Genomic DNA, 26,181 nt, shown 5'->3' on the forward strand with positions numbered 1-26,181 from the left:
ACAAAAAAGAAAAAAGAAAAACAACTGCTTAATAGTTCAAGAAGAATAAGCAAAGTTCAGAAATTTCAGCAGAGACCTGAAACTACCCAGACATAGCACAGTTGGGAAAGAAAAAAAAAAAAAAGCAAATAGAAATTTTAGCTAGAAAAACACAATACATGAAACTAAAGTCTCAATAGATGGGTTTAATAACATATTAGACATAGCTAAGAAGAGAATTGGTAGATTATAGAAATAAAATGAAACTTGGAAAGATAAGAGGATGGGAAATACAGGAGAGATAGTAAGCTGAGTTGAATTATGTTTAATTGGAGTCCTAGGAGAGGAAAGAAAGCAGAGGAGGAAATGCAATCTGAAGAAATAATGTCAGAATTATCTGCAATTGATGAAAACCATCAATTCACAGATTCAAGAAGCTCAGTGAGTTACACTTGCCTTCTGCAAAGAGGCAAAAGCAAAAAGAAGATTTTAAAGCAACTAGGGAATAAAGACAGTTTATCCTCAAAGGAGCAAAAGGCTACTATTTCAACAGCAAAATGAAGCCAGAACAGTGGCATGCCGTCTTCCGCATGCTTGTTTTTTGTCATTTTTTGTTTTTTGTTTTTTTTTTTTGGCTGCACCTGTGGCATATGGAAATTCCCTGGCCAGGGATCCTACCCACACCACAGCAGTCACAATGCCAGATCCTTTTTTTTTTTTTTTTTTTTTTTTTTTAGGGCTGCACCTGCAGCATGTGGAAGTTCCCAGGCTAGGGGTTGAATCAGAGCTGCAGCTGCCAGCCTACACTACAGCCACAGCAGCATCAGATCTGAGCCACATCTGCAACCTACCCGGAAGCTTGAGGCAACACCAAATCCTTAACCCACTGAATGAGGCTGGGGATCAAACCTTCATCCTCGTGGATGCTAGTGGGATTCGTTTCCGCTGTACCACAACAGGAACTCATTAATAGTGATTTTCTATCTCTTGCATTTCTTCTGTATTTGTTAATTTCAGTTCTTCTGTAAGAAAGAGCTGTCCTTGCTTGTTCAATAAGTGGTGCTGGGAAAACTGGACAGCCACATGCAAAAGAATGAAATTAGAACACTCCCTAACACCATACACAAGAATAAACTCAGAATGGATTAAAGACTTAGATATAAGACCAGACACTATAAACTCTTAGAGAAAAACAGAGGCCAAACACTCTCTGACATAAGCGACAGCAACATCTTCTCAGATCCACCTCTGAGTATTGACAATAAAAATAAAAATAAACAAATGGGACCTAATCAAACTTAAAAGTTTCTGCACAGCAAAGGAAACCCTAAATAACACAAAAAGACAACCCACAGAATGGGAGACAATCTTTGCAAGTGAATCCACTGACAAGGGATTAATCTCCAAAATTTATAAACACCTTCTGCAGCTCCAAACCAAAAAAACAAACAACCCATCCAAAAATGGGCAGAAGATCTAAACAGACAATTCTCCAAAGAAGACATACAGATGGCCAAAAAACACATGAAAAGATGTTCAACATCACTCATCATTACAGAAATGCAAATCAAAACCACTCTGAGGTACCACCTTACACCAGCCAGAATGGCCATCATCCAAAAGTCTACAAACAATAAGTGCTGGAGAGGGGGTGGAGAAAAAGGAACCCTAGTACACTGTTGGTGGGATTGTAAATTGGTGCAACCACTGTGGAAAACAGTATGGAGATTCCTCAGAAAACTAAAAATAGAACTACCATTTGATCCAGCAATGCCACTCCTGGGCATCTATCCAGAGAAAACCATGACTCGAAAAGACACGTGAACTGCGATGTTCATTGCAGCACTATTTGCAATAGCCAAGACATGGCAACAACCTAAATGTCCATCGACAGAGGAGTAAATCCAGAAGATGTGGTACATATACACAATGGAATATTACTCAGCCATTAAAAGGAACGAAATACCAGCATTTTTAGCAACATGGATGGACCTAGAAATGATCATGCTAAGTGAAGTCAGCCATACAATGAGACACCAACATCGAATGCTTTCACTGACATGTGGAATCTGAAAAAAGGACAGACTGAACTTCTCTGCAGAACAGATGCTGACTCACAGACATTGAAAAACTTATGGTCTCTGGAAGAGAGAGTTTGGGGGTTAACCACTGAGCCACGACAGGAATTCCTCTCCCCCATTTTTTTATGTTAACTTTTATGCACTTTACTATTATTTACTTTTTTTTTTTTTTTTTGGTCTTTTCTAGGGCCGCACCCGAGGCATATGCAAGTTCGCAGGCTAAGGGTCTAATCGGAGCTGTTGCTGCCGACCTATGCCACAGCCACAGCAACGCCAGATCTGAGCTGCGTCTGTGACCTACACCACAGTTCACAGTAACACCAGATCCTTAACCCACTGAGCCAAGGCCAGGGATCGAACCCGCAACCTCATGGTTCCTAGTCAGATTTGTTTCCGCTGTACCACGATGTGAACTCCTCATTTACTTTTTAAGCACACTTGGGACATTTGCAAAAATTAAATATGTAGGCGTTCCCGTCGTGGCACAGTGGTTAACGAATCCAACTAGGAACCATGAGGTTGCGGGTTCGATCCCTGGCCTTGCTCAGTGGGTTAAAGATCTGGCGTTCCGTGAGCTATGGTGTAGGTTGCAGTCACGGCTCGGATCCCGCGTTGCTGTGGCTCTGGCATAGGCCAACAGCTGCAGCTCCGATTAGCCCCCTAGCCTGGGAACTCCATATGCCGCAGGAGCGGCCCAATAAATGGCAAAAAAGACAAAAAAAAATTAAATATGTACTGGGAAATGCACATTATCTCAATAAATGATGGTAGGTGCTATCATGGTGCCCTGCCCAAATTCCCTTTACTACCCATACACCCATCCTAGTTGCTGCAGTGTTGATGGCTAACAGCTCACAGCCCCTTCAACTGAAGAGTTGCCCTCAGTCAATGGGAGAACCTTGAGCAGCTGGCAGTGATTGATAAGAGCTTACAAAAAGCCAACCCCTTGCCTCAAAAGTGCAACCAATTTTGTGGTATAAGTCATGCTTCAGAGCTCCTCGAAATCAGGAGGAAACAGACTTAGCTGTGACCACAATCTTGCTCAGCTTTCTTCCCCGGTCCTATCTGACTTCCCTCGTTCCCCTTCCTTCTCCTCCTGAGAGCATTCTCTCAGTAAAATACTTGAACAGGAAACCTCCATCTCAGGCTTAGCTTCTAGGACACCTGACCTAAGACAGGTTTCCTGATCTCTAAGATTCATTCCAAATCACAGAGGGAAGATGCGGAAGGGGGGAGGGGTGGGAAGGCCCCGGAGAGTAAGGATCCCTTTTCTCCTCTTCTTACTCTAGCCTTAAACTTTGTTGCCAGGAACAATCACAACCTTTGTGTGTGTCTTTTTTAAGGGCTGTACTCACAGCATATGGAGGTTCCCAGGCTAGGGGTCCAGTCAGAGCTGTAACCACTGGCCTACACCATAGCCACAGCAACTCAGGATCTGAGCTGCATCTGCAACCTACACCACAACTCACAGCAGCACTGGATCCTTAACCTACTAAGTGAGGCTAGGGATTGAACCCTTGTCCTTATAGATACTAGTTGGGTTCATTAACTGCTGAGCCACAGCGGGAACTCCCACAATCTTAAAAATGGCTTCTAATTTCCCTCTGGGCGGTTTTTATTCCCGCCTAATTGTTAGCTACAATTAGAAGCTCAAAAGCTTTGCTGTATAGAACTGAGAGTTACTAGAAAGAAAATGAAACAACGCTGGCATTGAAACCTAAAAAATTTGGCTTTGAAGCCTCCCTCATTAGTTACCTCAAGACTCTCTTCAGGTTGTTTTTCACCTTGGAGTTCCAGGCTTCAAAGGTTTCAAAAGACTTCTCACACCTCTCAGGGTCTCACTCTTCGACACATTAGCCCGGTATCTTAGAGACAGAAAGTCATACAGAATTGGAAAGTCGGAGAAGGCGTTTGGAGAGATAAAAGGGGGAGGAGGAAAGAGATACATCCACAAAAACAAAAAGGAAAGAAAAGAGGATAAAAACCTAGAGTCGGGAGTTCCCGTTGTGGCACAGCGGCTAATGAATCCGACTAGAAACCACGAGGTTGCGGGTTTGATCCCTGGCCTTGCTTAGTGGGTCGAGGAGCTGGCGTTGCCGTGAGCTGTGGTGTAGGTTGCAGACGCGGCTCAGATCCCAAGTTGTTGTGGCTCTGGTGCAGGCTGGTGGCTATGGCTCTGATTAGACCTGGGAATCTCCACATGCCACAGAAGCGGCCCTAGAAAAGGCAAAAAGAAAATAAAAACAAAAACCTAGAGTCATCAGAGCTCCCGTTGTGGCTCAGAGGTAACAAATCCCATTAGTATCCAGTATCCATAAGGACTCAGGTTTGATCTCTGGCTCGCTCAGTGGGTTAAGGATCCAGTGTTGCTGCGAGCTGTGATGTAAGTCGCAGAAGTGGCTTGGATCCTGAGTTGCTGTGGCTGTGGCATAGGTTGGCAGCTGCAGCTCTAATTCGACCCCTAGCCTAGGAACTTCCACATGCTTCAGGCAAGGCCCTAAAAAGCAAAAAACAAAAACAATTAAAAATTAAACAAACAAGGCGTTCCCGTAGTGGTGCAGTGGAAATGAATCTGACTAGGAACCATGAGGTTGCAGGTTCAATTCCTGGCTTTGCTTAGTGAGTTAAGGATCCGGTGGTGCCATGAACTGTGGTGTAGGTTGCAGACGTGGCTCAGATCTAGCATTGCTGAGGCTGTGGCTGTGGCATAGGCCGATGGCTGTTGCTCCAATTATGCCTCGTGTGCGGCTCTAAAAATCAAAAAAAGAAAGGGAGAAAGAAAGAAAGAACCATTCTAGTTCTTTAAAAAAAAAAAATTAAACAAACAAAAACCCCTAGAGTCATCAATCAGGCTCATACATGCCACCGACAAAAATAAAATTTGCTTTATTTACAAGCAGAAGGACTACTCTCTCTACTTTTCTTGCTTCTACCCAGACCTTCCCTTGGAGATCTCCCAAGAGCCTCTTGCCTCCCTTGCTCATTAATGGAAACCATGACTCTGTTTTCACTTGGGTCTCTCCTTTCTTTGGAATCCAATGCCTTGTTTTCCTCCACTGACTTCGGATTCTTGTGGCAGCAGCTACACAAGTATTGATGGAACCCGGTCAGACTCCAGCGGGACGATTTGGTCTTGGAGGTGGGGGTGCTCAGGCTATTTTCCAAGATGCTCAAGGGCTCCTTCTGCCTCAGTTGGCCGGTCTTTGAGTATAAGTGTTGCTTCTGTCTCACCCTAGGGGATCCCAAAGAAGTAGGAAAGCACTCTACCTCGTCCTCCTCATCCTCGTCTTCCTCGTCTTGCCCCCTCATCCTATTTCGCCTCATTCGGAAAACGGAAACCTTATTCAGCTTCTGATTCTTGGCTCGAACAGGGCTGAGATCTTCTTCCTTGGGGAATCCGAGAGCAAGGAATGAAGCACGCTCTATACTGACCCATCCCATTACATAAGCGATTTCACGTCAGAGGCGGGGAAGTGAGGCAGAGGAGGACTGAGATCAGAGGGAAAGCTTAATTAAGCTAAGCACCCACCTGAGTGTGGGTACAGAGTGGGCAGCACAGATAACAAAAGACTGCCCTACCCAGAGGAGACATACACTTAAAACTACCAAAGAGAAATTACAAAGCAGCGTCAACAGAAGAAACGCAGGCATATTCTGAATGCATTAGAAGAGAGCTTGTTATTTTGAGAGAATCTTAATGCAAATACTTTGGTTAAATAAAGACTCTATTTTATTTTACATTTTATTTCATTTTATTTTTGCTCTTTAGAGCCGCGTGTGGCACGTGGAGGTTCCCAGGCTAGGGGTCTAATCGGAGCTACAGCTGCCAGCCTACGCCACAGCCACAGCCACGCAGGATCCAAGCCACCTCTGTGACTTACACCACAGTTCACGGATCCTTAACCCACTGAGCGAAGCCAGGGATTGAACCCAAAAGCTCACGGCTCCTAGTCGGATTCATTTCCAATGCACCAAGACGGGAACTCCAAGACTTCTTTTAGAAGTCAGATAATATCCTTCTAATTTATCTGTTCTAGAAATCCTGCTTGTTTGTTTTTGGGAGTGATGGGTATGTTTAGTATCTTGATTGTGGGGATGGTTTCACAAGTATATACATATGTCAAAACATCAAATTGTACACTTTTTTCTTCTTCTTTTTTTTTTTTTTTGTCTTTTTGCTATTTCTTTGGGCCACTCCCGCGGCATATGGAGGTTCCCAGGCTAGGAGTTGAATCGGAGCTGTAGCCACCGGCCTACGCCAGAGCCACAGCAACGCGGGATCCGAGCCGCGTCTGCAACCTACACCACAGCTCACGGCAACGCCGGATTGTTAACCCACTGAGCAAGGGCAGGGATCGAACCCGCAACCTCATGGTTCCTAGTCGGATTCGTTAACCACTGCTCCATGACGGGAACTCCCACTTTTTTTTTTTTTAGGGCTGCACAAGAGGCATATGGAGGTTCCCAGGCTAGGGACTGAATCGGAGCTGTAGCTGCTGGCCTACACCACACCCACAGCAAAGCAAGATCTGAGCCACAATTCAACCTACACCACAACTCACTGAAACAGCGGATCCTTAACCCACTGAGCGAGGCCAGGGACTGAACCTGCGTCCTCATGGATGCTAGTCAGATTTGTTTCCACTGAGCCACGACAGGAACTCCACTGTACACTTTAAATATGTATAGTTTATTGTGTGTCAGTTACAGCTCAATGACAAAACACAGCTAGCATTTAAGCCCTCCACCAAGTAAACAAGCAAATAAGTTCACATATCAAGTGTGTTTAATAGCATATAAATGTTGAAAGGACATCATAGAGGACTCATAAAAATGGGGTAATTAGCTGGCAGGCAGTTCTGTGTATGAAATATTGAGTCAGACACACTGAGCTCAAACTCTTAATATTTCTGCTTCCTACCTATGTGATCTTGGGAGAGTTAACTTGCCTGTGACTGTTTTTTCATTTGAAAAATGGGGGAGTTACCGTCGTGGCGCAGCGGAAACATATCTGACTAGGAACCATGAGGTAGGGGGTTTGATCCCTGGCCTCGCTCAGTGGGTGCCGTGAGCTGTGGCAAAGACAAAAAAAGAAAAAAAAAGAAAAATGGGGATAATAGTAGTATTGATCACACAAGGCTCTTATGAGGTTTAAATGAGGTTATACATTCTTTTTTTGAAATACAATTTTTTTTTTTTTTGGTCTTTTTTAGGACCACACCTGCAGCATATGGAAGTTCCCAGGCTAGGGGTCAAATTGGAGCTGTAGCTGCTGGCCACAGCCACGGCAACTTGGGATCCGAGCCGCGTCTGTGACCTACACCACAGCTCACAGCAATGCTGGATCCTTAAAACCCACCGAGCACCGAATGAGGGCAGGGATCGAGCCTGCATCCTCATGGATGCTAGTTGGGCTCATTAACCATGGAGCCTCGAGAGAAACTCCGAGATATAAATTCTTAAAAAGTGGCATGCGGTAAGTACTCAATAAATGTAAGCTCTGAGACTATTACTATTGGTATTTTTCTCTGGAAGGAGTAAATTTGAGCCATCGTCAGTAAAGATGTGAACTGAAAGGATGGAGAGAAGATAGGGAAGCCTGCCGTATTACAGGACATCTTAGAGGAGGTCAGTGAGCTAAAATGCCCATATGGTGGGAGAGTAAGGGGTGGGAGATCCCAAAGGAGGGAGGACTTTCAAAGTGGGGTACCCACACTGGTCAGGTCCTGGCTCCCTTGATAGCCCAGGTCATCAGTGAAGCTGTAGATGGACGTCAAGGACACATCAACGCTGTTAAAGGAGGGTTTTTCTGCCCCTGAGGATGCCCAAGCTTCTTTGTGCTCCTAAGGGGGAGAAGAAGCAGAGGTTAGTTAGAAGCAGGGCAGCTCACATCAGGCAGAACTTCCAGAGTCACCCTGCCCTTGCTTCGCCTGTGACCCATCCTGCTCTCCTACTTTGAGATTTGAAGATGAAGACACATCATCCCTCTTTTTCATTATCAAGTTCTGTGATCACTACTATAACGAGACTCTGGTGTGTCCCCTCTCTCCCTAACCCCACCCTCACAATTCTTTAGTGCCCATGTCCTCACAGAAGTGGTTGTCATAGCAATGGCAGGGTGGGGTCTCAGCCCATGGGTTCAGGGAGGGCTCCGCTGAGGGATGTGAGAGGGCACATGTGTGTGTGCACACACATGTACGCCTCCTCCACTTTCAGAAAGAGGAGGCTGGCTCTGCTCATCTCCCTCCCCCTAATCCCGAGCAGTCTCACAGAGAGAAGACTGGGCTTAAGAAGAGACATGGTGGGAGTTCCCACTGTGGCAGAATGGAAACGAATCAGACTAGTATTCATGAGGATGCGGGTTCAACCCCTGGCCTCCCTCGTTGGGTTGGGGATCTGGCATTGCTGAGAGCTGTGGTATGGGTCGCAGAAGTGGCTTGAATCTGGCATTGCTGTGGCTATGGTGTAGGCCAGCAGCTGTAGCTCCGATTGGACCCCTAGCCTAGGAACTTCCATATGCTGTGGGTGTGGCCCTAAAAAAAAAACCAAAAAACAAAAAATGGGTAATCAAATTCTGAAAATGGGACAAAACCCCATAGGGCATCAAGACATGTCAGGTATAGATTCCAGAGTCCACCTTGGAATCCACATGTGCTGGAGAAAAATTTGACATGAAGCAGACAATAGTCCCCCACGAACTCTGGGTGGCCAGATCTGTCTGACATCTCCAAGGGATTCGAGGACTTAAAAGGGACTCTTCAGTGTCTGTTTTAAGAGCCTGAGCTCTGTCATAGCCTTCTCTCCCCTTTCCACCCTTTCAGTCTGGAGAGGTAGTAACCAAGGCTCCATGCATCTTTGGGTAGCCACTCAATAAACTCAAAGTGTACCCCTGTTCTTTAGGTGAATGGATTGGGAATTTGGGATTAGTAGAAGCAAACATATATAGATAATGCAGGAGTTCCTGCTGTGGCACAATGGAAACAAATCCAACTAGTGTCCATGAGGATGCAGGTTCAATCCCTGGCCTTACTCAGTGGGTTAAGGATCCGGTGTTACCATAAGCTGTGGTGTAGGTCGCAGACATGGCTCAGATCCCGCGTTGCTGTGGCTGTGGTGTAGGCCGGCAGCTGTAGCTCTGATCCGATCCCTAGCCTAGGAACTTCCATATGCCTCGGGTGGGGCCCTAAAAAGAAAAAAAAAGATAATGCAATCCATTATACATAGAATGGATAAACAATAAGGTCCTACTGTATAACACAGGCAACTATATTCAATATTCTGTAATAAACCATAATGAAAAAGAATATAAATTTACATAACTGAATCATTTTGTTGTATACACCAAAACTAACACAACATTGTAAATTAACTGCACTTAATACAAAAACAACTTAAAAAAACAACAGAAAGAAAGGCATGGTGTTCTGTCTATTTCGTGCAACAGACAGTTTGGTCTTTTTTGTCCACTGTCATTATCTTAGGGCCTAGAACAGTGCCTGGCCCGTTGGAGAATAATCAGTAAATTTTTGTTGGAGGAACACTAGAGAAGCTAGAGCCAGTTTTCCAATACTTCTTTTTTTTTTTTTTTTTTTTTCCTGCTTTTTAGGGCCGCACCCTTGGCATATGGAAGTTCCCAGGTTAGGGGTTGACTTGGAGCTGTAGCTGCCGGCCTACACCACAGTCACAGCAATGCTGGATCCAAGCAGGGTCTGGGACCTACGCCACAGCTCATGGCATCTCCGGATCCTTAACCCACTGTGTGAGGGCAGGGATTGAACATGCATCCTCGTGGATACTAGTCAGATTCGTTACTGCTGCACCACAACGGGAACTCTGGTTTTCCATCATATCCCTTCACCCAACTGATCTTAGACAGATTTTGTGCAAATGGGGGAGGAATAACAGAAAGAGGAAAGAACGGAAGAGAAGGAGATCTTATTCATGGATAAATCCCTCAGAAGAGCTCTGAGGCTCTGCTGGCTCAGACATAGTTTGAGATTTGGAGGGGGTGACATAGAAAAAACCCAAATGGGTTGGTGAATCCAAGAGTAAAGAGAAGTCTTGTGCCTGCTCCCAAAGAATGCACACTGTGGGAGTTTCGTCATGGCTCAGCAGTTAATGAACTCGACTAGCATCCATGAGGACGCAGGTTCGATCCCTGGCCTTGCTCAGTGGGTTAAGGATTCTGTGTTGCCGTGAACTGTGGTACAGGTTGCAGACATGGCTTGGATCCCAAGTTGCTGTGGCTGTGGCATAGGCTGGTGGCTTCAGCTCCAATTGGACCCCTAGCCTGGGAGCCACGGGTGTGGCATTAAAAAGACAAAATAAAAAGACAAAAGAGGAGTTCCTGTCGTGGATCAGCAGTTAACAAACCTGACTGGCATCCATGAGGACATAGGTTCAATCCCTGGCCTCGCTCAGTGGCTTAAGGATCTGGTGTTGCTGTGAGCTGTGGTGTAGGTAGCAGACACGGCTCGGATCCTGCATTGCTGTGGCCCCGGCATAGGCTGGTGTCTACAGCTCCCATTGGACTTGTAGCCTGAGAACCTCCATATGCCACAGGAAACGGCCCTAAAATGAGAGAAAGACAAAAAAAAAAAAAAAAAAAAAAGACAGGAGTTCCCATCGTGGCGCAGTGGTTAACGAATCCGACTAGGAACCATGAGGTTGCGGGTTCGATCCCTGCCCTTGCTCAGTGGGTTGACGATCCGGCGTTGCCGTGAGCTGTAGTGTAGGTTGCAGACGTGGCTCAGATCCCGCGTTGCTGTGGCTCTGGCATAGGCCGGGGGCTACAGCTCCGATTAGACCCCTAGCCTGGGAACCTCCATATGCCATGGGAGCGGCCCAAGAAATAGCAGAAAAGAAAAAAAAAAAAAAGACAAAAACAAGGTGGGGGGCCTGGGACACTCCTCAAGATTTCTGCTCACCCCAGGTCCCCGCCTGGTTGGTGGAACTGAGGAATGACTGAGTGGCAAAGCGGAGGTGAAGGGCCTTAAAGGGCCCAACTGAGTTCCCTATGGTTCCAGAGAGGCTGAATAAGGCTGATGGGGATGCAGCTGTGCCCTGTGGGACCTCAGCCCAAGAGTGGACACCAGAGAGGAAAAGTATTGAGACCAAGAGCCAGAAGTCCTTGATCCCCTCCATCATGCGTCTGAGAGCCCTCTAGCAAATTAGAAGCACCTCTGAAGAAAACGGTTGGGGTGTCCCTGCATCATTAGAGATTTAAGTTCTTGCTACCTAATGGAAAAGGTGCTGAAGGCAGAAATTGGGTTTGAATGTAGAAAAGTAAGGAAGTCAACATTTTTTGGACATATAAGTTCGCATCCTAACATTTGTAACCACTATTCCAATACTGTTTGATTTTTTTAAAAATGAGAATATCAGGAGTTCCCATCGTGGCACAGTGGTTAACGAATCCGACTAGGAACCATGAGGTTGAGGGTTCGAACCTTGGCCTTGCTCAGTGGATTAAGGATCCGGCGTTGCTGTGAGCTGTGGTGTAGGTTGCAGGCGAGGCTCAGATCCCACTTTGCTGTGGCTCTGGCACAGGCTGGCGGCTACAGCTCCGGTTCGACCCCTAGCCTGGGAACCTCCATATGCCGTGGGAACGGCCCAAGAAATGGCAAAAAGACTCCCCCCCAAAAAAAAAAGAGAGAGAGAGAATATCAGCATTTCTTTTCTTCCTTTTTTCAGGTGCACAGCACCTGAGGCATATGGAAGTTCCTGGGCTAGGGATTGAATCTAAGCCTCATCTGCAGCCTATGCCACAGCTTTGGCAATGTTAGATCCTTAATCTGCTGAGCTGGGCTGGGGATTGAACCAGCAAAGCCACAGAGACAAGCCGGATCATTAACCCACTGCATCACAGTGGGAACTCCTAAGTATGTATTATTTGTGTAAATTAAAAAAATTATATTTGTAGGAGTTCCCATCGTGGCACAGTGGAAACGAATCTGACTAGGAACTATGAGGTTGCGGATTCGATCCCTGGCCTTGCTCAGTGGGCTAAAGATCTGGCATTTCCATGGCTGTGGTGCAGGCCAGCAGCTGTAGCTCCAATTAGACCCCTAGCCTGGGAACCTCTATGTGGTGTGGGTGTGGCCCTAAAAAGCAAAAAAAAAAAAAAGAAAAAAAATTGTTAAATTCCACTTCTATGGAGTACCTAGAGTAGTCAAATTCATAGAGACAGAAAATAGAATAACTGCCAGCGGCTTGGGACAGGAGAAAGGGGAGTTATTGCCTAATAGGTATATGGAGTTTCAGTTCAGGAAGATGAAAAAGTTCTGGGAAGGGGTGGGTGGTAGTGATGGCTGCACAATAATGTGAATGCACTTAATGTCACTGAACATTTACATTTAAAATGGTAAATTTCATGTTATGTGTATTTCGTGTTATGTATATTTGCCACAATAAAAAAAAGAATGTAAAAGAAAAAGGAAAAATGACTGTTGCAAAGTTACTGTAACAGCTTTGATTCTGGATGTTTCTCAAAAACAGACATGGTTCATATTCACTCCATTACCATTTACCGAGTGCACTTCCAGCTAACTTATGCCCATCTGAAGCCCCTAAATTTTGCAGCAAGACTATTTCTGGGTACCTGCCTAGCCACCAGCCTGAAAGCAGCTTGCCACTTCCTTCTCGGCCTGGTCACATACTCTCTTGGTGGCCCTCTTGTTGCAGATCCCAAAAGAGAGGTCAGTGGGCAGCTTGGGTTCTGCCTTAAAAACCACAAAACAGGACATGAAACCAGTGACACTGCCCTGGGGGCACAGAGTGCACCCTAGGTAGCCTTACCATTTCTGCATGCCTCTGGTCCTGGCACGCAGTTCCATGTTCATCTAACAAAGTTCTACTTCAGGAGTTCCCGTCGTGGCGCAGTGGTTAACGAATCCGACTAGGAACCATGAGGTTGCGGGTTCGGTCCCTGCCCTTGCTCAGTGGGTTAACGATCTGGCGTTGCCGTGAGCTGTGGTGTAGGTTGCAGACGCGGCTCGGATCCTGCGTTGCTGTGCCTCTGGCGTAGGCCGGTGGCTACAGCTCCGATTCAACCCCTAGCGTGGGAATCTCCATATGCCCCGGGAGTGGCCCAAAGAAATAGCAACAACAACAACAACAACAACAACAACAAAAAAAGACAAAAAAAAAAAAAAAAAAAGTTCTACTTCAATCTCTTGGTGGGGTTCCCTTGAAGATGGCAGGAAGAAGTTGTATTTTTTTGGAAGTCTTTCAATGGAAATATTTTCCTTAGCAATTGACTCTCAAATCTCTCCTCTAGTCAGAATAGATTCCAATAAGGAGACTGTAAATAGAGATGATGAAAATTCGTCCAATCAGCAGGTGTTTCTTGAGCACCTCCTGTGCGTTCAGCATCACTGTAGGATCTCTGAATAAGTGTACACTAGAGAAATAGCACCTAATCATGAAGGTAGATTTTCCAGATCAGAAACAATCAGAAAAAAACCAAAAACCAAGCCGGAGTTCCCGTTGTGGCTCAGCGGTAATGAACTCGACTAGTGTCCATGAGGACTAGGGTTCAATCCTTGGCCTCACTCAGTGGGCTCAGTGGGTTAAGCTTCCACTGAGCTGTGATGCAGACAGCAGAGGCGGCTAGCCCGGGAACATCCATATGCCTCAGGAGAGGCCCTAAAAAAAAAAAAAAAAGAAAAAATTAAAGAAAGGATCTACTTTTTTGGAACCTCAAAGGGCTTCTAAGGAAAGTTCAGGGCTTTCTAGGGTAGCTAACTGGATATAGAAGATGAGTAAATTTTTCGCCTAGAAATACAGAGAATGGTGGTAGCCCCGAGAGCAACAGTTTTTCTCTAATTCCTAGCTCGATAGTACACTCGACATTGTAGACAGAAGATCCTAATCTCTACGTTTGCCAGTCCCACAAAGCACTTAATCAGGTGCTGGTCATCTACGGTACTGGAAAGCCAGCTTGAAAAGCCACTCTAGACGGCAGAATAATAAAAGCGTGAAAGAAAAGAAAGAAAAGCGTGAAGGAGCACAGACAAATCGATCACAGAGGCTGCAGCATCCCGGAGGCAGGCGCGCTCTACAAAGGAAAGGTGGGGCTTGTCTGAGAACTACAACTCCCAGAAGGCATCCAGCAGAGTACCAACGTTTCCGGCCAGAGCTCATTTCCGGTCTTTCGGGTGCTGACGCTCTCTTCCGGCCTTCGTGGCCCCCTGAAGGGTTTGTGGGGTGCGCACGGTGAGTCCTTTGATTCTGGGGGTGCCAAAGTTCGTGTCCACACAACACTCAGCGGCTGAGGGTTAGCTTTGGCAGGGCGGGGAGGGAATAGAGCACGCTGGCTGGAGGACGTGTAATCTTGGCAAGAGACGGAGGGGGGGCAGAACAGACTAAGCCCTCAGAGGGCCCCAGAAAGGGATGTGGAAGACGAGGACGAATGCGGTCCCGCGGGAAAAATGGACAGTAGGATACAGGGGCGTGAGGGAGGACCCCGCTAGCGCGCATTGGGATACCTGGGGTGCTGGTGGAGGAATAGCAGCCGGGGAACGGCAACAGTCGTGAGGGATTCCTGTGTGAAGGAAAGCTAGAGGCTGCTACAGTTCCGAGATGGGCCGAAATGCGGCAGGCCAAGGAAACCTCTATTCGGGCCACATGGAGCTCTCTCAGAAGACCCCAGTAATTGGGGAGCACCCAGGACCCCTCGCAGTAATAGGTAGCAGATATGCCCTGGAGGTCTACAGATTTTCGAGGGCTGCAGGGTGGATTTGGTGGGAAGCTTGCGAATGGGACAGCTTTGGTAGCGTATACTCTGCTCTGTGAAAGTGGCCGCTGCTTTGATGAGCTCAAAAGATCTTTTGACGGACTTTGTAAGAAAGGACTGTCAGAAAGATTTTGGTGGTTTTACATGCTTGGATTGACTGCTCACTTGCTTTTTCCTCCAAAGATGAGGCTGCTGGCATTCGTGGTGTTGACTCTCTTTGCTGTCACTCAAGCAGAAGAAGGAGCCAGGCTTTTGGCCTCCAAATCACTGCTGAACAGATATGCTGTGGAGGGGCGAGACTTGACCTTACAGTACAACATCTACAATGTTGGCTCAAGGTAAGGAGGCCCTGAAGCTATAGGTTGGGCCCTTTTAAGCTTCTCAGGTATCTTGACTGGGAACAGGGATCAGTAATGATTTATCTTTGGGAGGACTCCAGCAACAGGTATAGTGTGTAAATGAATTCACTGCTGGATGACTTTTGGAGGAGGATATTCTTACCTAAGCTACAGGAAACCATCCTCCAATTTTGTGAGTTGCTAGAGTCTCATAGTGGAGAAGAAGAAAGAATTGTGTGAAATAGGGAGAGAAGGATGAAAAGGCAGAAAAGAGGAGTTCCCCATGTGGCTCAGCAGAAACGAATCTGACTAGGATCCATGAGGACGCAAGTTCAATCCCTGGCCTCGCTCAGTGGGTTAAGGGATCTGGCGTTGCTGTGAGCTCAGGTTTAGGTTGCAGACTCAGCTCAGAGCCCTCATTCCTGTGGCTGTGGTTCCAATTCGACCCCTAGCCTGGGAACTTCTACATGCCGTGGGTGCAGCCCTAAAAAAGCAAAAAAAAAAAAAAAAAAAAAAAGAAAGAAAGAAAAAAAGGCAAAAAACACATGATCCTTTGTTACCTCAAAGGTTTCTTTCAGCTCCCTTCCTTCCTTTTTTTTTTTGATCTCTGCATACTTCTTTATTAGCAAAGAGACTAATTATTCAGACTAGAGATAGAGACTGCAGAGGAAAAATAACTTGATCCTGCAATTCTAGAACAAACTGCATAGTATGGGAGTCTTAAGTTTTCACAGAATAGGGGAAAAAAAGAGAAAAATCATTTAGAACAGTCTTTCCCAAAATTTCAGTCATGTTCTTGGGGGAGGGGGTTACAAGTTTTCTGTGGTAACATTTAAATCTAAACCAATTAATACACACTTGTTCAGGATGCCCTGGGAGACCGTCTTACATGGCAGAGGGTTACCGTATGATCGCCACGTCTGCTCTCATACCTCTGATTTCTGGGGAAGACCAGGTGTGCTTCACTTTTCATGTGGCATCTCTCATTGGGTGCTCAGACCCTTCACACCATTGTTAAACATTTCCTATGAGATCTGTGAGTTGTCGTGGTTCAGGACACTCGTTCATAGCAGGGATTCTCAGAGTAGGGTGGGGTGGGGATGGTAGCCAGGGAGACACATGAAGTGTGAAAAGGAACATTCAAACTACCTATTGATTTTGTAAAACCAATTCCATAAAGTCAACCTTGACAAAATTTTTGAGCAGTAGCAGAAAACCAACTATAGATTCACCCGAGGGGGGCTGGGGTAAACTTGGCTGGGAAATACTGGTGTAGAGGTAAAAGAGTCTCAGCACACGAGAACAGTTAGGAAGACCATGTGCCAAACGAATGTGTAAAGAACATCTTTGAGATCAGTGATTAAGCCGTAACTTGTCATGGTCTTTTGGACCCAAAGGGCCAATCCACGAGAAACCCAAGACATCCATCAAACTTCTCAGATTTCTTTGGGGCAAGGTGATCCACTTTTAATACGGAGTCAGAAGAAGAAAAATATGGTTTTGCTCCCCCAAATCCACCCTCTCCCCGTTATTTGTGTTAACATGTTTTCAGAATTTTTTTTGCTTTTTAGGGCTACACTCTCGGCATATGGAAGTTCCCAGGCTACAGGTTGAATTGGAGCTACTGTTGCCGGCCTACTCCATAGCCATAGCAATGCAAAATCCAAGCTGTGTCTGTGACCTACACCACAGCTCACGGCAACAACGCCGGATCCTTAACCCACTGAGAAAGGCCAAGGTTAGTTAACATGGATGCTAGTCAGGTTCGTTAACCACTGAGTCATGATGGGAACTCCTGTTTTAGAATTTTAAGCAAACAGTTGCTGCAGCTGGGGTAAGGTAGCCCCAGGTCCGTCCACCAGGAAGTGCTGTCATTTTGTGCATTGCCATCCAGCTCTCAAGGAGGTTACCAGCCTGGGGTCTGCTCTTCTGTAATTATTGCAGAGCTCCAGTTTGCTTCAGGCAAGTCAAGTGCTCCCCTCTCTTATGCATGCTTACTAGATTGGTGCATCCACCTACACATTCTTTACTAATAAAGACCAGAGGTACCATTCTGGCTCCCATGAGCTGTTGCAGATAATCTTGAATCTTGTTGCTGTCACCAGTGGCTATGATATGGACAAATTCCAAATGCCCTTGTTTGAAGGGCAGTAGGCTGAGGAGCTCCTGGGTCCTTCTGCAGTAGGGGCAGGTGGGCTTGAGGGACACCTCCACCTTCCCAGGCTGGATTTTGCCGTTCACAAATGCTTGAGCCATGCTGACAGGTGGCTGCCTCCCAGGGAGGAAACCTCAATTGCAGATATTGCTTGGGTATAAAACCTCAGCTTCCTTTCTTTCATTAATATTCTTGTTGCCTTTCTTTTATTTTATTGCCTTTAATTTTCTCTTCCAGATGAATCTTGCTCCTCTTCCCCTCCTTATGTACACACACACACACACACACACACACACACACACACGAGAAGAAATTGGAGACAAAATAGATTGGGGCTGGAATTCCCGCCATGGTGCAGTGGGATCAGTGGCATCTTGGGAGTGCTGGGATGCATGTTTGGTTCCCGGCTAGGCACAGTGAGTTAAGGATCTGGTGGGCTTAGGTTGAGACTGAAGCTTGTATCTGATCCCTGGCTCAAAAACTCCACATGCCTCAGGGCGGCCAAAAAAGAAAAAGACAAAAAGAAAACAAGATAGATTTGGGTCCAGTCTTTCCTAGTTTTTTGTTTTTTGGGTTTTTTGTTGTTGTTTTTTAGGGCCTCACCATGGCATATGGAAGTTCCTGGGCTAGAGGTTGAATCAGAGCTGCAGCTGCTGGCCTACCCCACAGCCACAGCAACACCGGATTCCTGACTCACTGAGCGAGGCTTGGGATTGAACCCACATCTTCATGGTTACTAGTCAGATTCGTTTGTGCTATGCCACAATAGGAACTCCCTTTCCTAGGTATTCGAATATTTTAGCACTCAGAATCTAGGCCTTGACCTGGATTCTTTAGTGCAACAAATCCAAGTTAGTATGTGACTCATGTCTGTCTTTTGTAGTCCTAATTTTTTTTTTTTTTTTTTTTTTTTTTTTGTCTTTTTGCTATTTCTTGGGCCGATCCCGTGGCATATGGAGGTTCCCAGGCTAGGGGTCTAATCGGAGCTGTAGCCCCCGGCCTACGCCAGAGCCACAGCAACGCGGGATCTGAGCCACGTCTGCAACCTACACCACAGCTCACGGCAACGCCGGATCCTTAACCCACTGAGCAAGGCCAGGGATCGAACCCGCAGCCTCATGGTTCCTGGTCGGATTCGTTAACCACTGCGCCACGACGGGAACTCCGTAGTCCTAATTTTTTTCGTACAGTCAGGCAGATCTGATTGCTAATTGCTTTTTTTTTTTTTTTTTTTTTTTGCTGTGCCTGCAGCATGTGGAAGTTCCCAGGCCAGGGATTAAACCCTTGCCACTGCAGTAACCCAGGCCACTGTAGTGATAGTGTTGGATCCTTGACCCACTGTGCCACAAGAGAACTCCCTGATTGCTTTAATTTTATATCCATTACTTAACTGATCTTTTGTTTTTGTTTCCTCTGTTTTCTAGTGCTGCATTAGATGTGGAACTCTCTGATGATTCTTTCCCTCCAGAAGACTTTGGCATTGTCTCTGGAATGCTCAATGTCAAATGGGACCGGATTGCTCCGTATCCTCTTGACGCTGGGTGATGAAGGCTAGTGGGGGAGAGGGGCCAAAGCAGCAGGGTCACTTCAAGCGGTCTGGGTGTGCATGACCATTCTTGTCACCTCTTTGGATAAGATGGGTCAAGAGAAGAAGTTCTGTCGCGGGTCAGCGGTTAACAAACCCGACTAGCATCCATGAGGACTTGGGTTGATCCTTGGCCCCACTCAATGGGTTAAGGATCCGGCATTGCCGTGAGCTATGGTGTAGGTTGCAGACACGGCTTGGATCCTGTGTTGCTGTGGCTGTGGTGTAGGCCGGCAGCTGCAGCTCTGATTCAAACCCTAGCTTGGGAACTTCCCTATGCCGAGGGTACAGCCCTGAAAAAAAAAAAAAAAGGGGGCAAGAGAGACTGGTGAGAATCATGCGCATGAAGTTCAGGTTATAAGGCCCTAAAACACACTATGTAGGGAAAGTGTAGATAGATATTTGTGGCTGGGTGAACATGTTGAAAGTGCTTTTAAGAGAAGTTCAGTGGGATGCTGGTAGGGAGGTCCTGGGTGACTTTCTAAAGACTCGTTTTTACTCAATGAAACTCTTATTTGGATCTCCTGGTTATTTCCCCAGTGTTTTGAGTTAGATTATTTTTTTCCCTTGTGAATTAAAGTATATTTAGATTTTGCAGTGAGTGTAGGCATTCTTTTTGTATTTTTTGGTTTTGTTTTGCATTTTCAAGAATTTCCTTCAGGGAGTTCCTGTTGTGGTGCAGTGGTTAACGAATCCGACTAGGAACCATGAAGTTGCGGGTTTGATCCCTGGCTTTGCTCAGTGGGTTAAGGATCTGGCGTTGCCGTGAGCTGTGGTGTAGGTCGCAGCTGCGGCTCAGATCCTACGTTGCTGTGGCTGTGGCGTAGGCTGGCGGCTACAGCTCCGATTAGACCCCTAGCCTGGGAACCTCCATATGCTGTGGGAAGTGGCCCTAGAAAAGGCAAAAAAAAAAAAAAAAAAAAAAGAACTTTCTTCAGTTATAATTATAATCAGTGAAAGATTTTCTGTGACTTTAAGTAACTAATTTTTCATCTATAACATACACTGCTTTGAAAGTTTACTTAAAAAACCACGTTACTGAGTATATTACGGACTCCCCAAAACTTGACTAAAAAGATGTTATCCCACACACTTTAGGCTTAGAAAAAAAGCCTGTGTTTATTATTTTGCAGAGTGTTGTAGATAGGAAATCACTGCATATGTTGACAGCTCTTTGTAAATGGTGCATTTAGTCCATAAGCTGAAAGTTTGTTAGCTTCATCTTTTTCCCTCCTTAACCCTTGGGCCAGTGCTAGCAATGTGTCCCACACCGTGGTCCTGCGCCCTCTCAAGGCTGGTTATTTCAACTTCACCTCAGCAACTATTACTTACCTGGCCCAGGAGGATGGGCCTGTTGTGGTGAGTTGCCCAAACCTTTAGCTGGATGAGGCTCAGCTTTGTCTTCCTTTGAAACTCTTGCAAAAAAATTCCAGAGTTGGTGCTAAATTCTGAGGAAGATAAAAAGGACCAGAAACTTGGGCTATTGTCCTTAGGAGAGAAGTTTGTTTCAAATTATAAAGTTTCAGAATCAAGCTATTAAAATGGATGGGAAGAAGTTTCCATTGTGGCTCAGCAGAAGTGAATCTGACTAGGATCCATAAGGATGCAGGTTCGATCTCTGGCCTCGCTCAGTGGGTCAAGGATACGGCATTGCCGTGAGCTGTAGTGTAGGTTGCAGACACGGCTCAGATCTGGTATTGCTGTGGCTGTGGTGTAGGCTGGCGGCTACAGCTCCAATTGGACCCCCCTAGCCTGGGAATCTCCATGTGCCACGAGTGTGGCCCTAAAAAGACCAAAAAAAAAAAAAAGAGAGAGAGAGAGAAAGGGGGTACTGTAGGATCCCTTTCCTCTTCCTTCTGCTTTTAATCTAGATGGTGTCACATGCTACCCAGTTTTTTGCCATCCTTGTCCTTCCAATCCATCATCTGTGCCTCTGTCAGATAATTCTCAGTCTCCATTGTCTGTCTTTCCCTTGCTTAGAATGCTCCTGCGTATTGCATCAAGGCTGAGCATTTCTGTCTCTCCTTGCATAACTTCCAGTAGGCTCACTGTTTTCTGCTTCTCCCTTCCTCTCACTCTGTCCATTAGGACTCTCCGTCTTAATTAGGCCAAGCTCCTTCCTGTAGTGCCTCCCCATTTCTCAGTGCTCATTTTTTCCACCTTGCCTTTGTTTTCTTTCTTTCTTTCTTTCTTTTTTTTTTTTTTTTTTTTTTTTTTTTGTCTTTTTGTCTTTTCTAGGGCCACACCCTTGGCATATGGAGGTTCCCAGGCTAGGGGTCCAATCAGAGCTGTAACCACCAGTCTACACCAGAGCCACATCAACATGGAATCCGAGCCACGTCTGTGACCTACACCACAGCTCACGGCAACGCCGGATCCTTAACCCATTGAGAGAGGCCAGGGATGGAACCCGCAACCTCATGGTTCCTAGTTGGATTCGTTTCCACTGTGCCACGATGGAAACTCCTACCTTTGTTTTCTGTTTGAAGTATTCTCCCTCCTCCACTTCATTATCTGAAGTCTTCTCAAGACCCAGCTCTGAGCTGCATCTCCTTGTTTCTGTCTTTTGCTTTTATAATTCATATTGTTCTTTCTGCCCCATTTTTTCACTAAACATTCAATGACTACATCTGCATTTATTTGACTCTTATAGTTAGTCCATTGCCACTCAAACATTTAATGATTGACTGTCTTCAGTAGTTCTCTCTCTCTCTTTCTCTCTTTTGCCTGCATCCATGGCATTTGGAAGTTCTTAGACTAGGGATTGAACCTGCACCACAGCAGTTACCAGAGCCACAGCAGTGACAACACTGGATCCTTTAACTGCTAGGGCACCAGGAATTCCCATTAGTTCTCTTTCTTATGTCTAGGTCTTTCCCTCATCTCCACCTCCCAATTTAATTCTAAGTTCCTTGAAGCAAGGAACTTAGATTTCTTTCTCTTTCCCATATGGAGTAAAAACTCAGTGGTGAACAATCTTGTTTGATTGATGTAAAGCTTAGCACACCGTTACTGAGTCCCTGCGGTGTGCTAGACTCTAGGGAATACCAAGGACATCAAGACACTCTCCTAGCCTCCCAAAAGCTTAGGTCATGAATTTATAAATACAAATAGGCTTTAGGCTACTTAGTGAGTGCATAGTAGGCAAGGGTCTTAACAGAGTCAACCATAGAACTAGAAGAAATCCAAGAGTCTTTAGAGTTCTCTTTTGGCTCAGTATGGGTTAAAGATCTGGTGTTGTCACTGCAGTGGCTCGGGTCACTGCTGTGGCATGGCTTCAGTCTCTGGCCCAAGAACTTCCACAAGCTGTAGGTGTGTCCACAAAAAAAGAAAAAAAAAGAAATCCAAGAACATTCAGTGTACTCTCTGAATTACCTTTTTTTTTTTCAATGTTTCTATATTTTTATTTTTTATTTTTATTATTCTTTTCTTTTTTTGGCTATATCCGCAACATATGGATGCTTCTGGGCCAGAGAGCAAATCTGAGCCACAACTGTTCCAATGCTGGACCCTGTGGGGATTGAACCTGCACCACCGCAAAGACAATACTGGGTCCTCAACTCACCATGCCTCAGCAGAAACTCCTGTGTATATATATATATATATATATTTTTTTTAAGTGAAAAAAATAATGATTTCTTAAGTTTAGTTTCTCTTTATTTACACACACACATTTATATTTTTTTATATCTTTTCTACTCTAAGTTATTACAAGATATTTAGTATAGTTCCCTGTGCTACACAGTAGGTCGTTGTTGTTATCTTTTTTTAAATAAACCACATGAAACCGTATTCTTGTAAACCTGGTTATGTTTTCACATCTTTCATGTCTGCTTTTAGAACCACCTCTAGGACTCTTTTGTTCCACCTGGCCCTTGATGGGTTAAAAGACACAAAATAAAGCCTCAGCTCCCACTTTGGAGCAAAGTTGTTTGGAGGGTGCTCCAAACTGTTGGCCTCCTCTCTAAGGCAAAGGAATGTGGGCCGGCCTCAGCCCCTCCTCTAGTAATGTACATTTGGGTAGGGCTTTCTACTTTTCAGAATCCTTTTCATAATTTCATTTGCACCTCATGTCAGCTTGTGAGGTATGGAAGTGTTTCCCCTTGCGCAACTCTTTCCAGAGTCTGGGGCTAAGATCAAAGAATTTGGCTTTAATTTCAGCTGCACACCTGGCCTATTTTTTATTTTTTTTTTTAGTAAATGCTCATCATGTGTGTCTCATCTCCTGGCTCCTAACTTACTCCTCTTTACAACACACTAAGAATCACTCAACTCTATTTGAAAAACTCTTCCTCATTTTGATGCTTTCTTGGGCCTTTGGAAAATAAGAATCTCATGCTTAGAACTGTGGTAGATTGGCTCCTCGGTGCTGCCCTTCCCCAGATGAGAAAGTGTTGGAAACTTGCCTTAATGCCCTTCTTTTCTTCTTTTCAGATTGGCTTCACCAGTGCACCTGGACAGGGGGGAATCCTGGCTCAGCGGGAGTTTGATAGGAGATTCTCCCCCCATTTTGTAAGCTTTACAGTCTTCTCTCTTGGCATTCCCCTGGGAGGAGAACACCCTTTTTGGTTCTGGGCTCTCTTGGCCTCCTTAGAAGATAGGTCTAGTTGATAGGTTCTCATCATATCTGTTTTTTGGTGTCTGATACAGCCAGCCATCAAATACCCTCATATAACCATGATTAGAGATGTGGGGCAAGTCACAATTGCCAGAACCAAAAAAACTGCCTTTTTTTCCTACTTAGCCTTGAGTAGGGCCCCACCTTAGAGTCCTGGGTCTGATTCGAGGATTAAAAGGATATCTGCTTAGATTCAAAGAGTCATAGAGCATCGAGAAGGTTAAAATAGGAAGTTTGTTGTAATCTAATCTAGGAGAGAATTTTTTTTGAAGGTTTGCCTAAAGTAATGAATGAGGAGATTCATTTCTTCATTCATTCAGTGAGTAATTACAAGGTTCCTAATTACATGCTCAGTTCTGTGCTTTGCTTTGAAAAAACAGTGGTGAGCAAGACACAGCCCCTTCCATTAGAGATCTTATGGGCTTATAGAGGACTCAGCACAAGTCAGTGGGGTGGGCAAAATGCTGGAGGAGCTGCAGCAGGAACATCTAACCTGGTCATTGAGCGTCAGGGAGGATTTTCTGGAGGAGGGAAGTTTAGATAAAGAGGAGGTAAGGAAGGGTAGGCGATCTGGGAAGAGGGAGTATCTCAGAAGAGAGAGTGTGGTGCCATCCAGGAAGGGCAGGTGGTTTAGTGAGGCCAGAGAGCAGAATGTGAGGCAAGAGGGATGGAAGAGGGGCTGGTGGTGTGGGCAGGGTTAGGTCACAGGAGGGTTGACTGTCAGGGCAAGACCTGGGCATCTCCCTCTTCAAAGGTTGTTTGTAAGAGAGAAACTTCTCTTCCAGATTTGTTGGGTCAGGTGAGGCCTTTGGTTTCATAGCTTGGAAGATCTGTTGGTCTTTAGAGAGTTGTTTTTGTGTCTGGACTGGCCAGAGAGGAACCTTCTTGCCAAGGTTCTGGTCAAAATTTGGGCTGGACTGCCCCCTCTCTCACTGGACCCCTTCCGTCCTGGTCCCTTCCTTGTGCCCTAATCCAGACCTCTAAGCAAGGCCTTTGTTGTCTTCCACAGCTGGACTGGGCAGCCTTCGGAGTCATGACCCTCCCTTCCATCGGCATCCCCCTGCTGTTGTGGTACTCCAGCAAGAGGAAATATGACACCCCCAAAACCAAGAAGAACTGAGTGGGGCTTCCGCAGCCCTCCCGTCCCAAGAAATCCAGGTGCTTTCCAGACTCCAAAGGGTATCTCAAATGCAACCTGTTCTCCCTTAGTCCTTGGCCACCTTCTCCTGGATTCTGCCCTGCTCCCAGCCAGAGTGAAGGCCCAGGCCTAGGAGTCTATGAGAGCCTCCTTGGTTCCATCGTGAAGCCCCACAAACAGGAATGCTATCGGCAACAGCCTTGAGCCTAGAGGTCCTGCGGTGCACCACTGACTGAGGTGCTGTGGGGTATGTTGCTGGTGATATGAACTCTCAGGGGTCCAGGAGGGGGCGCTTCTGAGCCTGCCTGACACCACCGCATCCCCCCATCCTCCTCTTTCAGAAAAGAGTGGAAGATCAGATGAAAGCTGTGGGGGCTCTTGGAGGTTACCCAGTGTCTCTGCTGGCTTAGGGAAGCTCTTACCAAACGGGGTTTTCTAATAAAAACAAATGCCACCCTGAGTTGTCCATTTTCCCCTCACCTGAGTGAGCTCTGACTGCTATTGGTACTCAGGCCCTGAGTGCCCAGGCTTCTGGGCAAGAGAGCTGAATTCCTGCCTCCTTGCTCTAGGGATTGTGTGTCCTGTTCCTACAGGGATATCCCTCTGCCCCACCCTGTTTGAACACCTTGGCTTCCGTCAGGTATTTCCCTCTCTGTTCTAACGAGTTACCGCACATTCTCCTGAACCCTTGTTGCCTGTGAGCCCCTCTCCCCAGTAGAGGAGAGAGGCTGGGGAGAGAGCCTGTGTTTCTTCTCGTGCCCCAGGAGGCCACGGGGTTGATTTGTACACTCACAGTTCTTTTTTTTTAGGGCTGCACCGGCAGCATACAGAGGTTCCCAGGCTAGGGGTAGAGTCAGAGTTGTAGCTGCCGACCTACACTACGGCCACAGCAGTGGCGGATCATTAACCCACTGAGCGAGGCCAGGGATGGAACCTGCGTCCTCATGGATGCCAGTCGGATTCGTCTCCGCTGAGCCACGACAGGAACTCCACTCACAGTTCTTGAAAAGCTGTCTCTTATGCTTGATTCCAGCTCTTCTATTTAGGAACTATCTTTTCTTAAGCTTGAATTTATTTTCTTTCTTTTTTTTTTTTTTAAACTAATGCCTTTATTTTTATTTATTTATTTATTTGTCTTTTTGCCATTTCTTGGGCCGTTCCTGCGGCATATGGGATGTTCCCAGGCTAGGGGTCGAATCGGAGCTGTAGCTGCCACCCTACACCAGAGCCACAGCAACGCGGGATCCAAGCCTCATCTGCAACCTACACCACAGCTCACAGCAATGCTGGATCGTTAACCCACTGAGCAAGGGCAGGGATCAAACCCGCAACCTCATGGTTCCTGGTCGGATTCGTTAACCACTGTGCCACGACGGGAACTCCCTTGAATTTATTTTCACTGCCTCCACTTTGCACTCAGGCCGGGCAGAAGTGCCCGATCCCCTGAGTTGTTACCTAAGTATGGCCTATGGAAAGGCAGTGGATTTTGCTGCAGCAGCAGTGGGGAGAAGCCACTCTGAGCTGACTCTGTCCAACCCAGGAATGCCGTGG

General features: G+C 46.1%; 2 protein-coding genes and 1 pseudogene across 2 annotated transcripts; 1 reads left to right on the forward strand and 2 right to left on the reverse strand.

Moving 5' to 3' along the window:
• Window positions 1-4,920: 4,920 nt before the first annotated feature.
• LOC146404052 (uncharacterized) lies at window positions 4,921-8,360 on the reverse strand. Its single transcript, XM_085020969.1, has 3 exons — window positions 8,331-8,360; window positions 7,775-7,903; window positions 4,921-5,447 (listed from the first exon to the last, which is right to left on the reverse strand). Exons 1-3 carry the CDS (start codon window positions 8,358-8,360, stop codon window positions 4,947-4,949), a joined length of 660 nt encoding a protein of 219 aa, XP_084877095.1. The 3' UTR covers window positions 4,921-4,946.
• Window positions 8,361-14,229: 5,869 nt separating this feature from the next.
• Window positions 14,230-25,090, forward strand: SSR2 (signal sequence receptor subunit 2). Its single transcript, XM_001928470.6, has 6 exons — window positions 14,230-14,276; window positions 14,980-15,134; window positions 18,714-18,812; window positions 20,125-20,233; window positions 23,309-23,386; window positions 24,502-25,090. The coding sequence occupies exons 2-6, from the start codon at window positions 14,980-14,982 to the stop codon at window positions 24,610-24,612; spliced, it is 552 nt and encodes a 183-aa protein (XP_001928505.1). The 5' UTR covers window positions 14,230-14,276; the 3' UTR covers window positions 24,613-25,090.
• On the reverse strand, window positions 17,070-17,478 carry LOC100519480 (glutaredoxin-1 pseudogene; annotated as a pseudogene).
• Window positions 25,091-26,181: the final 1,091 nt, after the last annotated feature.

This window comes from Sus scrofa, chromosome 4, assembly GCF_054392235.1.
Source record: "Sus scrofa isolate SSC_HxYL_T2T_F1_AM1 chromosome 4, Sscrofa_HxYL_maternal_Yorkshire_Landrace_v2.0, whole genome shotgun sequence".
NCBI classification, from domain to species: domain Eukaryota; kingdom Metazoa; phylum Chordata; class Mammalia; order Artiodactyla; family Suidae; genus Sus; species Sus scrofa.

Excerpts from the sequence above, each read along its gene's own strand:
- LOC146404052 (XM_085020969.1), bottom strand. The coding sequence starts at position 8,360 with ATGTCTCTTCTTAAGCCCAGTCTTCTCTCT. Across the intron at positions 7,904-8,330 it reads TTAAGCCCAGTCTTCTCTCT|GAGCACAAAGAAGCTTGGGC; the intron begins GTGAGACTGCTC and ends TCTCCCCCTTAG. Across the intron at positions 5,448-7,774 it reads GGAGCCAGGACCTGACCAGT|GAAGAAGATCTCAGCCCTGT; the intron begins GTGGGTACCCCA and ends GGATTCCCCAAG.
- SSR2 (XM_001928470.6), top strand. The coding sequence starts at position 14,980 with ATGAGGCTGCTGGCATTCGTGGTGTTGACTCTCTTTGCTGTCACTCAA. Across the intron at positions 18,813-20,124 it reads AAATGGGACCGGATTGCTCC|TGCTAGCAATGTGTCCCACA; the intron begins GTATCCTCTTGA and ends CCCTTGGGCCAG. Across the intron at positions 23,387-24,501 it reads GGAGATTCTCCCCCCATTTT|CTGGACTGGGCAGCCTTCGG; the intron begins GTAAGCTTTACA and ends TGTCTTCCACAG.